Consider the following 16,137-nt stretch of genomic DNA (forward strand, 5'->3'; position numbering starts at 1 on the left):
TTCTCATAAAAGTGTAAATTGCAGATGATAGGTATTCAACGTAATGCATGCATACTGCATGTTTTTCAAAATCTGAAGTATAAGGATTTTGTATATTGATTAATTTTTTGGCATCACTTTAATTAAAAGATCATTCATGATTGACAATGACAAAGTTTTGCAGGAGCAAAAGTCAACTGCATCTAAGTCAACTGATTAGTGAGGTAATTGGGCACAGGTGATGAAATTATTTTTCCTGTTGAATGTCGAGCCTTGTGAAAATCAATAAAGGAAAGCACCAAAAGGAACCACTTATCCCACTGTCCCATTTATCGAGAGAAAGTGCTTTTGTGCCATCAGTATATTGCACAGTTGCCCAATGTCTGGGCTGTTCAAAGCCCATTTTTTCTTAAAGCGCTAGATGTTACTGACAAATACTGTTAAGGATAGACTATGATCTGAGACTACTCAATCATGATGCCACACAGAGATCGATGGGCGGGCCCATATGTGACAGTCTGGGCAGTGGTATCTATTATAATGATGGATGGCAGCCTGTACAATACACAAATACAACCTCATTTAGAATATTGTGTATAATTTGATCCTTGGTTCAAGATATTGGTGCTCTGGAATCATATCATAGGAGAGTGGCCAGGTATATTCCCAAGCTTAAAAGAATGCACTACTCTAAGAAACAGAAAGAACTCAAAGTGAAGGAAAACTGAGACCAACACTCTTGGAAGAATAAACCCAGTATTGTTGTTGAAGCACTCGTATTTACCTGCATCTGGCTCACTTGGTCAGGTTCAATTGTGCAAACCTAAATTGAGTGCAAAAGAGCTGACAATCTTAGATGAAAAAGCTCTAATGAAAACCATGGCTGTTGGGTTGAGGTGTTGTATGCGGACCAGTAGGTGGTACCCTTCACCATGGAATAGAAATCCCAAACCCAAGATCTTGTATGCATCCAATACAGTACATGCATCAATAGTGTTCTTTTCATGTTTGGATGTTTTATACACTAACATTCAGTATAATCACTTAGTGCAGCACATAAGACCATATATGTAACAGGCTGGACTTTCTCCTATATAAAGTCCACAGTCAAATGTACAGTAAATCAACTCTGAATGCAATGAAAGACATTAGGTTCATAATGGCCATTTATTTAGACAAAAAAAATGTATTCACAAAACATTAAAAGAGAGTAGGAGGCACAATTCTGCAAAAAACTCATGTACCATTTAGTGCATGTTAGACTTCAACCAGATACTTAACAACACTAAGAAAACATCACTGCAGTAAACCATTATTTAAGGATGAAAGAAGTCCCATATTTTAGTCTCATACAGTAAGAAAGAAATATCTTCAACCTACAATGAATATTTCTGATAGAAGGACTTTAGTGAACTGCTTCCTAAAATTACCTAATCAAAATACCAAAAATGAATAATAATTAAAAATATATCATAGACATTTGTGCTCTTGCAATGAAGATTCCTGATTCTATTTCTGAATATCATAAATGCTGATTAGTTTAATCTCCATATTTATAAAACATGCACTTCAATAACAAGCATTCATACTGTATTAATAGTTGGTGAATGCATTTTCTCTGGGACAAGTTTCTTTTCTTTGAAATGAATGATTGGAAATGCTAACTGATGGAATGGACTTCAGCTTAGTAACAGGAGTTTTCCTCGTGTTGGTGTACAGTTGCCTTTCTGTTCAGCACATTCTAGGCGATAAAAACTACTGAAATCATGAGATGCCAATGATGAAAAAAGAGAGAAACGCAAAACACACTCACCTTCGGGCTCACCACACAGTGTACACTGTGATTCTACAAATAAGAACCAAAAGAAAAAATATCATTACTATCTTCTAACTTCATTAACAACACAGATAATAATAAAAGGATTCAGAAGAACAGTCATAGAAGAAATTCATAGTTAATAAATCATGAAGCAGTGTGTGATGGTATTTGCATCTATAATACATTTAAACATTCCAGAATCAAACTGTTTAAGCTCAACATTAACATGAGAATTCCATGTGAATAATACCATGTGCGATATAAACCAGTTTGACATTTGTTTTCCCTGTTGAGGCTTACTTTTCTGTATTCAGAGCAGTATGACAAATGTCAGGTGACTTGCCATTGTAGATGCCCATATGGTTCTGTTCCCTTCCATATTGGCATATTCAACCTATAATACCTTTACTTTTTGAGTAATTCATACATTTGATATACAATTTCTGTTTTAACCAAAGAAAATAACGTTCTTTCATAATGCCAAATTATGAGCTGGATTACACTGGCTCATATAGTATCTTATATATATCTTTAAGGATTTCAGATCTAAGGATTAGGTATATCATTGTTTATTTTTGTCACCATCCTGGTGTTTAATGGATGTGTATTTCTGCAAAGAATTTATTACAATAGTCAATTATACCTTTCATGTAACTATGTATGTATAAAATAATGACATGTATGAGTATTTCCCATTTTTCACACCTTTTATAAACTGAAGATAACAGACATAGAGAAACATATGGTGATATGTTTGTCTCACACTCTGTACCAACAAGGGCTAAATTGTCCCATGTCAAAAAATAAACCAAAGACTGAGTTTAGCAAAATCAGTTTGATTAGTGCTTACTTTTAAATATTTTAAAAAGTACCACTTCTTAATTATAATGTAGAATTTCATATAGTTTGAATAAAATGTTGGAATGTTTATAAGGTGATGACCTTCAAACTAAATATTGTATACAGTATATTCTGCTAAAATATACTGAATGTGTCAGTTCCTGCGGTGACTGTGAAGACCTTAAAAAGCAAACTTGATTCATTTCATGGAGACATTCTTATCTCCATGCCACAATCATCATCATCAGCACAATTACTGAACACTTTTTTCCCCTTTACTCAGAGATCTTACTATTCACAATAAATGTGCAAGTCAGCTGGGCTATCCAAATCTCATTTAACATTTCATAGCTCTGTGGTAACATAGCCATTGTAACAAGTCATATCAAAAGAAATACCCTCCACGGAGTGTTTGTGAACAATACACACGTATGCATGCAGACATTTTCAAATAATTTGGAGTACATTTCAGTGTCCATTGACTTCAAAACATCAACATAAATCAGGACATTGTTTGTAACTAGAGTGTAATTTACAATTGATTTTAACAAACCGTGGCTTTGGATTATCTTCCCTTATATACTCAGTCGATGGTATTAAATCTTTGGTCATTTAATGCCACAAAAAGAAGTTAACATCTTGGAAATTCTACAGTTGGCACAAAAAATTATTTGCTGTTTGCAGGTGTATTGTTAATATGATTATTAGTCTTGATAGAGGTTGTGGGCACAAACAAAACGTTTATCAAGAGGGGATTAAGACCTCCCCTCATATACTGTTAAAAAGTTCACAGTTTGTTTTCCTTCATTATTACTGTATATTGACTCCAATGTAATCTGTACTTAACATACCGAGAATACAGTATGAAGAGCAAAATCGAACTGTTCAACAGCAATTTACTTTATTGGTTATTTGCCGCCATTAAAGCAATACTATCAATTTTTTGGTGATATTTAAATTTACTGTCAAGAGCTGAAACATTTTCTAAAAATAATCCCTAAAGCATGGAATTGTTTATGAAGACAAACATAATTTATTCATGATCTGCACCCACAATAAAAACTTAAGGAACTTATCTATGATTAAGCTGTCATGGCTTCTATATGTGAGTATGTTCTCTCCATAAAAATGGTGTGTCCAGTTGCTAGGTAACGCATAAGATCAGGTATTCAATCATAAGGGTAATTTGTTATTTTGCACTTACTACATCTAGACTGCAGGTTGCAAAATGGGTTTAACACTTTCTGTTTGATCTAATGGATTGGACAATAAAAATAATATTGTCAAACTGTAAGAGAAATTCACGTAGGTAAAGTTTTACTTCAGTACACGGTTTCTGGTGTCCTACAGTTAATCATTGTTAATATGTTAACCTTAAAAGAGTATTTCCAAAATGATCAATTCTTGTGTAAAGACAAAAGAAACCCAGAAGCAGAAAATAGGAACATTACAGTATATTTAATACTGTATGTATGAAAGGTCTCAGTTTTATTTAAGGACAGTACACTGCACATCTGCATTCTAACGGCCGGTTATTTCACAGCTGGGTAGCCCAAAAATCAGTGTACATTTGTTTCAGTACATTTGTTCAGGAATAATCAAGAATGCTTATTCTTACAGAATAGCTGTAGAATGAAATGACGAGGTTATACATCTATGATTAGTTATACATCTATACATCTATGATACATCTATGCAATTAAATTTTTATATACTGTACCAATGTATAAAATGCATAAAAGGGGCTGGAAGAGAAAAAAAAATAAAACAAAAAGGGCAGCTGTTTATATTTAATCTCATGGAGTTTAACACAAAAGTTCGAGAGGAGGTCACACTCTTCCGCCTACCTATGTACAGTGAGGATATCATTATCATCATCTGTTCTTGATGATCATTTCTGTGTTTACCCCAATAAAGCTCACTATTTGAATCACATCTCTTCTCTTTCTCAGTTAAGGTTTGTCAGAACTACTGAACATACCGTACTAAATAGTGTGTACAATACACAAATATGGTTTCTTTAAATCAATAAGCACAGAAATAAGTATCATTTCTGATGTGTACGATTAAGATATTAATCTGACTTTTTAAAACATTTGCACTTCACAATTAACATTTTAAAATATACTACACCATTTGTTTTAAATTACAAATCACAGTGGACATAAATGTTAAATAGAATGTGAAATCGCTATTTTAGATCAACAGTATCTTTTAGTATTCCTTGATCTGATGATATACCTTTTCTTTCAGAGTAGACAGCCATATGTCTCTTCTACCATACCCAAGTGAATCTTGTTATTTCACCTCTGTGACCTAAGTGCAGCACTGTAGTGTTGTAATTCATGCAACAAGCTTATGTGTTCTGCCTCTGGGGCTTTGATGCTGTTTATTTTGGAAAATTATCTTATGGTCCATTGTATTAGAACTCCCTACATGTGCAGACCCAGAAGATTTTCTCTTGTAATAAGAAAAACAAATGGATGGCGAAGAAGTAAATAGTACAGTGTGTTCATTTGCTAACGTAGTGTATGAGATCATTGTCTCTGTTTCTGGTTTCCTCCTACTTTCACTCAAAATCTCTTAAAATCCACCTGTCCATCCTTACTACTTCAGCTACATCATCCTTAGCAGGCTCACAGTGAGCAGAATCCAAACCTGGCAGATACAGGGTGCAAGAAGCAACAGTCTGCATAGGATGCCCTTCCATTGCCAGACATGTACACAGATAAGGAGGCTAACGAGTTAGCTTACTAAAACATCTCTTTGGAATGTAAGAGGAAACCAGAGACAGAGACAATAATCTCATACAATTCACAATTTACAGTATGTAATACAGACAAATCTGGTGATTTGTTTGACACCATCATAAGGTCCAGTATTTCAAGTTTTAAATTACGTCCAAAGTACGTTTTTGCGCAAAGAGTTTGGGGTGCTTGGATCTGGTCAGGAGGCTCTTTCAGGAAACAGCCAGATGAAATATTGATGCGTTTCTGAACTAACAAGCTACAGTAACTGTCACGATTATAGTCCCCCCTACTTAAGGGTGCTCCAGCCCTTTCACTTTAGACTTAATTCTGTGCATCTGACCCCTTTTCCCAGCCCACCTTAAAAGCCAGGCGCTGACGTTCATCCTGGCTTCATCTGGTTTCCACACCGTGCGAGTCCGGCACCTGGAAGCGCCTGGTCCCGTTAAGGTTTTAATCTCTGTTCCCGTTCCCTGTCCACCGGTTCTGACCCGGTTCATGGTTTTAATTCCTTGTTTGGATGGATCACCTTGCTATGGACTTATTCTTGTGTTTTTGGATTCCCTCTATGGATTACTTCTGGATTGTTTGCCTCGGCCACACCTCCCCCGTGCACCAGCGCACTTTGGACACGCCCCCCTGTTTTAGCCTCGTATCCCTGCATGACCTTTTCCTAGTGTTTCCCACTTCTTTGGATTGTGTCGTCCACATAGGGTCCGGAAAGAACAGTTCGTTACACAAACGTGAAGGATGCAGCTCTAAGTCCACTTGGATTCAATCATGGAGGCCAGTGGGTTCAGTACACAGAGCCGCTCCTAGTCTCCAGCTGAGCAACAGGTTTTCCTGCCGCAGGAGATTTCTACACTGTCTAGATTTCAACGGACACATCACCTTTTGTAAAAGCCTCACACACATTTAGTTCTGTTACACAAGGAAGATAGGCTAGATGGCCTCTTTTCAATTGCACCTGAAAGTGAAACTTGATTGTTAATTTCAGTAATGAAAAAGCCGGGGCCATTGGCCATACAGCATGCTTATTCTGTCTGGAAGTATTATATAGTAGATAGTATGATAGTATTATAGCTTCATGGGTGTAATATAATAAGTTGTTATTGTAAATATAAAAGGGAATACAGTTACAAACACAGCTACATCATTTTTAGCTTGCACTCACAGTGTTACTGGTATATTTTACAACCCAGGACTTTGTTTTGAGTTGTGCTCTTTGTAATAGTCAATCAGAGCACTTCCACTTTCAATTGAATTATTAATTTGTTACCATGCTCCAGGATGTAGAGGTAATTTAAAAACTTTATTTGAAAAAAAAAATACACTCGTAAGTTCTGCCAGATATTCAAAATGCACTTTTGTCTGAGGTTAAACAGTATAATGTACTGTTTGCCCTGGTCCTAACAATTACAGCATCTTTAGTTTACAGTTCTCTTGTTATATAATGTATTCAGTATACACATACTGTATGTAATGCAATATAATATGTATAGAATGGATGATCCAATCCTCAGACTCGTTGTCTGGAGACCTTGGCACATGAAGACACTTCACCACTGGATTCCTGGTTTTATTTAAGATTTTAATGAAATTTTCACATCAGAGCTTTACCATCCGTTTTCACTTTAGAAACGTCATGCTATTCAATCTAATTCTAACCTTAATACTTATAAAACATTTTATTGTTAGGATTCAACCAGAAAATAATAAATGTGTCAGACCTCTGGATTTCAGCGTTGACATCAAAGAACACAAAATCTAAAACAATGGCTGCCCACAGCTAAGAATCAGGGTTGATTTTGATTTATATGAGGGTTGTATAAGCCCCTTTAAAACAACTGGGGTATTTCAGATAATGGATAGGGAGTGAAAGGGCCCAAAACTATGTCACACAGTGTGAAAACTCATCTATTAGCCAATGAATAGAGATGTAGTCTTCACCTCAACTGAAATCATTGTTATACACTTTCACCAGTATACAGTATATAAATTCCTACACCAGGTGAAAAAAAACATTGCTGTCTTTGAAATATTATTTCTGTTTCTTATAGTATATATAGTTATAGTATAGTATATATAGTTATAGTATATACCATCAGAATCATATATTCATAGCTTAACACACTTAAAAAGGAACTTTTGGACATACTGCAAACAAAACATACTGGGGGACAATGGAGCACAGTGTGCAGCTTAGTCATAAATATGGTTTGTGGCTCCAAACAAAATATTTCTGTAGTCTGCTGTGGCCCTCTGGGAAAATTATACTTGCTAGAATATCATCTACTGTACATTTTTGTCATATTTGTTGCATTTTTACTGCTTACATATTCTCTTCTGCTCTTTCTCTTCAGATTGGTATTTGCTAAACTAGCTAATGTTGCCAGCGAAATTATCTTCTGAAAAGGCTGTTCAAAGATAATTGCTAGGATGTGGGCAGGGAAAGCAAATTAGCTTTGCACTTTGCAAGACTCGTGCTCTGAAAAATGCAATGCTGATATTCTTCCAGATCTCATTTCCTCTCGGTGAGCTTTCTGAAGTCTATTCTGAGAGTATTTCTATGGATTAGCTAGTTGGATTTGACACATACCAAGATTGGAAGAAAAGACTAAACAGAAAATCATGCAAAACATGTGTAATAGGGCAACAAGTGGGAAGTTAAATAAGGAAATGTAGAGGGTGTATACTTTGTGAAGTAAAGGACATGATACAATTCAGTGCTTTGTCATCTGTAGGAAAGGCATATATTACATTGGCAAATGTAATACATGAGTCAGAGAAAAGTGCTCATGATGTAGCTAAAATATCACTGTTAAATAACCTTAAATAGCATCAGATTAAAAGAAACAGACTAAATAAATAGATTGCTTCTAAATTACCTTCTACTACATATCAGCATTTAGACTTTACAAGCAACACCGAAACCTGAGTGGGAGCCAGTATACTGATAACTTACTGTAGTACAGTAGAACAGAACTGCTCAGTCCACTGCCACTGATCAGTATCTTAATCATTGTGATCAAAAGCTGATTTGATTGGACGGGTATATAGACAAACATATGTCTTGGTTCACTACACATCTTAAAGAGGATAAGGAAGGTCACAGCACTACACCGGCACGTGAAAACTGAGTCAAGCAAAAGAAGAAAGTTAATATAGAGAACAGAAATGAATAAAGGCCGCATAAAGAATGCAAGGTATTTGCTGGCTGCATAAGTCAGAGCCAAACCTAAGTGTAAAATTAAAAATTCTATCAACTTAAAATTACACTTTTATTTCAGCAAATGGTAATGCTGAATAATATGATATCAGTGATTATTGTACATGTACAGTACATGTACTGTAGGTATTTCTCTCTAGTTATAGAAAGCTTCCAAGAACAACATCTCATCAGAAAAGAAACTAATTCAAATATTACTTTATTTATAATTTGAGGTCCTATTCCATAAGGTATGTATTTTGCTTCCTTTTTTTTGTTCTTCTACTGTTGGATTATATATTTTATGCAATAATACTGTACATCTCATCTCCTGAGAACACCTTAGCTTGTGGATCATAATACCTCTTATCTTTACCTTCAACCTCATGATCTCCTCAGATTTATGTGGCTTTCCAGTGTTAACTTCTACTACCTCATCATGAATGCTTTACAGAGAGAATATTCTTAAGTTTTCCAAAAAAAAAAACATATTGAGCCTTGTTCACTAGTGGGTTTCAGAAACGACAGCACAGAAACTATTGCGTTATTAATGGCCTCCTTCACGCTTGGAAGGCTTTCTCTCTTATTGGAACATCTATCAGTGTGTTTTCCCCTGAGGACTCCTCTGTCAATAGGCTCCCCTCAAATCATTTAGCTCTTTGCTGTTTGGACTAGCCTGCCTCTGTGTTATGCATAACCCAACCGGCCACTGCACTTATGAAGAGATTTTTCAAGTGTGGCATTAAATGTAATCAGAATTCTAACTTCCACATTACCAGGAGCATCTTAACCTCTGATCCCGGTTTCAGACATGACGATAAAGAATATAGATACAGTAGACTAGAATCTCTGATTAAATATATGAAAGTGAAACAAAACAAAATACCTTCCCACTTTATGGTTTATAAGATATTAAGGATCTGTGTGGGCTGACTGCACCAATGTGGATTAACCACTAACTCAGATTAGATCAATAATTGTAAAAACAAAAGATTAACTGAGGTTTTATTTTCATTGTATCTTATAAACCTTTTAAATCAGGGTTTAACTGAAATACAGGTTATATTAAAACTTTCCCCTGGATTGGTTAAACCTTCTTTGTAGTGGTAGTCAGCCTTTGTAACTAATCTCAGATCGTTTTCAGGTGAAACAATTAGGTTTATGACAAATTGATTATAGCTGTTTCATCGATAGCACATTTACAAATAACAGACTGAAATTAGCCAATATTTAACCTGAAAGCAGTGTACATAATTTTTGTCTTTGAAAAACATAAACAAAATATTCTTCAAATCCCATCCATTTTCTAATGACGTACTGTATTTGGTGAGAATCAAACATAAAGATATACCCTGGATGGGATGCCAGTTCATGGCAGGGCAGGCACAAACACAACACAAACACAGAAACACGCACATTCACACCAGGGCTAATTTTCCCAGAAGCCAATTAACCTACCAGTAGGCCTTTGGACTTGAGCAGTCAGAGGAAATCCGAATGAACACAGGGGGGAACATACAAACTCCAAGCAGCTAGAACCCAGAAATTGAACCCAGGGCCCCAGAACTGTGAGGCAGCCATGCAATCCACTGCACCACTGTTTCAAACTGTTTTTTATTTTTATTTTGTGGAACCTTCTTCACACCGAAACGCCTGTCTCTTTTCTTTTCCTTTCAGCGTGAAACAAACCTTTACTTGTTTCTTTTGCAGCCTACACACAGTGACGCAGCTCCCTACTATGAGAATATTTATACTTACTGTAAGTAAATTAGTGTGCATGAACAAATACCAGTTATATGATTGTATATTTTAGGTTTCCTGAAAAATAAGGCAACTCTTTTGTTAACAGCTTAAGGTGGTGTTGTTTATCTTGTGTGAAATTTCCCTTTAGGTTACTCCAGATCTTCAGTTATACTGTATAACTAAAACGTTAAGCACAAACAATAGTGCTTGGAAGCTCTTTAAGATACAGCGCATCAGGAACAAACAGATATGCATAGAAATGTATGCTATATAATGTATATATCTGTATCAGATTTATACACTTATATTTAATAGATAGTGTATTGTTTTATTGGGGGTATCATATTAAATTCAGTCTTTTGTTATTTTTCCATAATAACTGTTCGTCTATCCCTATCTGTGAGTTCCGACTTGCGACCACTCTTTCTAGATACTGTTTCCCCATGTTTGGTGTATGGTGTATGATTTTTTGACACTATTCTTCTTGACACATTAAATAATTTGGCCATTTCCACAAGCGATGCACATGCAGTTCGGGATCTCTTGGATCTGTCATGTTGCTTTAAACACTCACACATTAAAGTGTTATGTCTTTCAAAGCCAAAACATACTGGTAATTAGTATTGAAATGATAATGAAAAACATATATAAAATCAGTTTTCTGATTTACTGTATTAACTTCAAAATATAACCCAGGAATTTCAATAGTTTTGTCCTCCATCCTGTAGTTAGAGGCAAGAAAGTATTGATAAAAAGTGAACCTTCTCATGCTGTTTTAAAACGATTTCACTGCAGAAATTCCAGGAGACAGGCACCTGTCATCAGGTCCATTGGACAGCTTTCAACCTCTTAAGCTAAGCTGCAAGACTGAAAGACAATCACCGAGCACATGTTATGATGTGCAACCATTCTGAAGACTTGGCTTGTCACCTCAGAGCACAGTTCACTGAATCTGCTTTCATCTCAGCCATAGGGAACATAGATCACATATATCTCAGCAATTTATCACAGTCACCGGTGCTCCAGAGGAACCTGCTGAAAGCACAATCAGCATAGAGCCACAGATGTGTGTGTTACTGATGAGAATACTCCTGGGAGGAATATGTATTGTAGTCCCCTGTAAGGGCTTAATAGTCATAATTTATAATAGCCTCTATGGCAATATACTGAACTAAAAATATTGAAGGACACAACAATTTTTAAGTTGTACCAAACACCAACCATGAAATTCAAGGGACTTTATTCATATCTGTTTTCCCATGATCACTTAGAAGCTTGCATACGAAATACAATCAATGTATTTTATAACCTCTTTTTAAATCTGTACATTTAAGATTTAAGAGATTAAGAGATATTTAAGATCACTTTATTGGCCATTTACAATTTCTTGTAATTTGTCTTTTCGCATACCCCAACTTGCTTTCCATGAGACACACAGACAGGGAAAGAAGCTTGGGGTCAGAGTGCAGGGTCAAAGCGCATTTGGACATTGATTGCATTGCTGCATACTGATGCTGCATACATGTAAATGCTACAGCCTCACAGCAATTGTCATGAGCCCTGGGTTTGATTGGGCTTGATGGATTCTGACTATGTAGATTTATACTTCTTGATTTCTATTGGATTGCCTATAATTAGAAGCAATAATTCTAATATATATTTCAGATATAGAGTATATTTTTCTAAATCATTCACTTCTTAAAGGATAATATTTTCCAGCAAAATTTAATTCCCCAGTTATCCCAGATCATCTGGAAGTCTGGAATATAATTTGAATATTATATTAACATATCGTATCCTGTCTTCTAATAATTAAAAAAAATAATTTCTACCTTTTTGAGAATTTATATCTTCATTGATTTTTTCTTGTATTTCACTGAATGACAAAGATCCATTTTTTGCAAAGCTTCATTAATGTGCTCTACAGTATGTCTTACCTGTCACTGAGGAACTGCTTTTAAAAATCAACAATCAATAATATTAATCAATAATCAATAATCAAGCTAAACTAAAAATACCCTGAGAGCACACTGAAAGATATCAAACAATTAAAGTAACACCAAATGAAAGACTTGACTGCCTTCTTTAGTTGTCCTTTTCTGACACTCTCCAAATATTTTATTTACTATACATACCTGTTTCTCTAACTAGTGCTTTATTTTAATTTTGCTTCTCCCGATATATTCTGTTGTCTGATAAGTATACAAATGTAAAGCTTACAGACATAAGGTTCTTAAAGGTATCTCAATCAGAAACCTTATCAATTCAGCTTTTGAAATATTCTGATGACCACATTGATAACATTTTGTGTTTTGTTTCAAACATTTGTAAATGTTTATAAAAATAATGGCTATTGCTGTCACCAGGGTGAGAATTTGCCTTTTAAATTGCACATTATCATTCGTTAATTGATATAAACATTTGAGAATTCTCCACCTTTTTGTGAATATCTCCTAGAAGCACCTAACATTTATACAGCAATATTGACTGTATAAGGAAATCAAGTTCTTTTTTCACTAGACCATTAAAACACTTTTATCTCAAATGTGCTGGTGTCTGTACCACATTTGTAATCCCTTTCAGGACTTTCAGAACTTCAGTCAAATCTTCATCAGAAATTCATTATAGCATAAAAGCTGAAATTATTTTGACCTGTCCATATACATACTGTAGGTTTCAGTCTTGTTTCTCCTGGAGCATCAGTACCTGCTCAGAATAAAACTATAAGAGCATAAGAATGGTTACAGACAGGAGAAGGGCATTCAGGGCATCTAACCTATTTGATTGTCAGTAACTAATTGACACTCTTATCTAGTCATTTCTTGAAAGAGGCCAGGGTGACTGCATCATCAACATGTCTAAATCGATTGTCCCACATTCCCACAATGCTTTGTGTAAAAACAGCTCCTAGTGTGCTTCCATTCTCATCCTCTGGTTCTGGTATGAAAGTTTTTACTGGTTGAACAATTAAAGTGCTATGTTAATTGTCTACATTTATGTTCTAGGTCTTTGTCCACTATACCAAGATCTAGATCATTGAGTAGTGGTCCTAATACAGATACCTGTGGTACTCCACTAATTACATCAGTTCAATTGGAGCATTCACGTTTATCTGCACTCTATGTTTTTTATTCCTTAAACAGCTCCCAGTTAAAACACATGTACTACCTTTAATGTTTGCATTTAAAAAAAATAAATTACATTTTGTAAAACCATGATGATTCCCCCAATGATCAAATTTCCATACAGATGATCCTCTAGTTTATTTATACAGTGTTACATGTAATAGAGATAAAACATATTGGTCCACAATTATTTGATTCAATTTAGTCATCTGCTTTATGGATGGACACAGTAAATTAACAGTCTGAAAAGTATTCTTATCCTCAGTTGATTTGAATTTGAACTAATTTGGTATATAATAGTGCCTTACGTTCATGGTTACATTTCATACTGGGGCACCTTCTTGATGTGTAACTACTGTATTTCCTCCAATATATGTTGTGTGACATTTTTCCTATAAATACTAAATTAAAATGTTTTTAACTTACACTTAAAAAGATTACATTTTGTTGTTTTTTTTTGCCAAATACTATTCTTATCATGTATGTTAATATACTGTACATAAATGCAAAGAACCTTTTAGTTAACTGAGGCAAGTTTTGTTTTTTAAATGTGCATGCAAGGATCACATATTGCACTGCAAGATCACTGATTTACACTTGCAGTTCAGATTGATTGCATATCTACAGTACATATCTACAGATAAACTGGTCTCGTGGGCCAAGAAGATATTATTATCCTAAATTGCTTTTTTAAACCATGTCTAAACTACACAACCCTATGCAGGTCTGTAATGTAAAAACAGTATTTTATGCAGGGAATTCATCCTTATAATGAAGGTCGCAAATTATTTTTCATTATGTCAATTTATGTCAGTATCTTCCTAAATCAACCTAGGAGCATTCCAAAAATAAAGATTCTTAGACTTATTCATACACTTTTCCAGGCTTGGTGTGCATTTTAAAACAATTATAAAAGAGCTGAATGCTGCTCTGACGTTCTGCTGAATATTTCAGTGTGTTATCACAGAGCCTTAAACAGCATTGTCAGATCTGCTCCTTCATGTTGCATGTGACAGTGCTCTGCAATACGTTGGAAACAAATGACTGAAAAAAAATCTTCAGAGCAGAATTTTTTGCAGATGTTTCATATCTTCTTTCATGCATCCATTCCCAAGCCAGCATCAAATTATTCCTTTGTAGGAAAGAAAAAAAACTTTTTCAGAAGAATTAGCAAATAACCAGATAAAACTGTAAAGGGGGGAAGCAATTATTTCTCTCCACAGACCATCTACACGCCAGCAAGCCACAAAAGAGGCACTGGCAACTGCAGTATTGCTGACCTCAAAGCCCTACAGCGGGTGGTGAAAACTGCCCACTCCATCACTGGGGTTGCCCTCCCATCTATATGGACATTTATGACAGACGGTGCTTGAGGAAATCTCTAAGCATCATCAAAGACCCCACACACCCCAGCTACAGACTGTATGACCCTCTACCATCTGGAAAACGGTACCAGAGCATTCGGGCCCGGACTACCAGACTCTCACCTATGATCTGAACCTCACAGTGCCTTCTTTCTAACCAAAAACTCAAACAAACATTGAAATCTACCTCTACCTTACATGTCAAGAAGCTCACTCCCCATAATTTTCTATCCTTTTATTTCATTCTGTGGATGCATGTTTTTGCACATTACCTGTTACCTTTTGTTGTTTTGCACACTGCCTGTTGTCTCTGTCTTTCTTTTATTATACAATTGTATTTTTTTTGTACTACGTATTGTCTGAGAGCTAGATAAATAGCATTTCGTTATACCATATACCTGTGTATGAGTATAATGACAGTAAACTTGAATTGAACTTAACACCTACGCTGCAGGGAGGGCATCTCTCTCACCGAAGCTGGCAGTTCTCGCCTTGCAGGCGCCAGCCTCTATTAAGAATAGCACAGATGATGAACATCAACCTGCCTTGCGGAACAGGGACACTGAACAGACCCGACAAGAATGTCATATTAATGAGCCTTGGAAATCAAATTGATTTAAAAAAATCAATTGATCCGAACAGGTCAACTCCCATAGATCACCCCAAGAATACGCAAGAACTCAAAGTGGCTGCAGCACAGCATCCTCAAATGTTTAAACCAAAAGTCTGTTGAGCTCGATGATATCCAGATTTCATGTAGCTATCGTCTCAAAAAGATACAGTATGCAACCAGATAGTGACCTGTACATCCTGAAATGGGTTCCAGCACTTCTGTCCACCTGAAATGACTGGGTTGAAAACAAAATATGTCTTTTCTCTAAAATGATCAAATGTATTCATGGAATTACCCAAAACTTAAATCCATATTGTATTCATATTGATCTCATGATCACAAAAAACTGTGCTTGTCTGTAAAGTAAAAATTAAAGGGCACAGTTATTTAAAACTATTGGATGTTTTGCTTATTTCTTTTAATGTTTTTCTTTATGCTCAATCCTTCAATTCTGTATTGATCATCTATTGCAATTTTGGTGATTTTGTAGTACAAAATAGCCTTTTAACTTCGATGTTAGAGTGGAACACAGAGATGTTAATTACAAAAATCAATAGACAATGCACCTATTTGATTTGATAAATAAATGTAGTGGACTGGAGTTGGCACAGTGGCACAATGGTTAGCATTACTGTCTTGTTGTAGTGGGGCCTTGGGTTCAATTCTGGCCTTGGAGTGCTATCTCTGATGAGAGTCAGC

The 16,137-nt window shown here is 35.5% G+C and overlaps 1 protein-coding gene across 2 annotated transcripts in view; it reads right to left on the reverse strand.

Moving 5' to 3' along the window:
- Window positions 1-16,137, reverse strand: part of dlgap2a (discs, large (Drosophila) homolog-associated protein 2a) — a 404,450-nt gene that overhangs the window by 201,156 nt on the left and 187,157 nt on the right. For both annotated transcript variants that reach the window (XM_069197514.1, XM_069197517.1), the window contains one exon: window positions 1,793-1,825. In XM_069197514.1, the coding sequence (XP_069053615.1) occupies window positions 1,793-1,825 (33 nt within the window). The remainder of the gene's footprint in view (window positions 1-1,792; window positions 1,826-16,137) is intronic.

Source organism: Lepisosteus oculatus, chromosome 2 (assembly GCF_040954835.1).
Source record: "Lepisosteus oculatus isolate fLepOcu1 chromosome 2, fLepOcu1.hap2, whole genome shotgun sequence".
Lineage (NCBI taxonomy): Eukaryota > Metazoa > Chordata > Actinopteri > Semionotiformes > Lepisosteidae > Lepisosteus > Lepisosteus oculatus.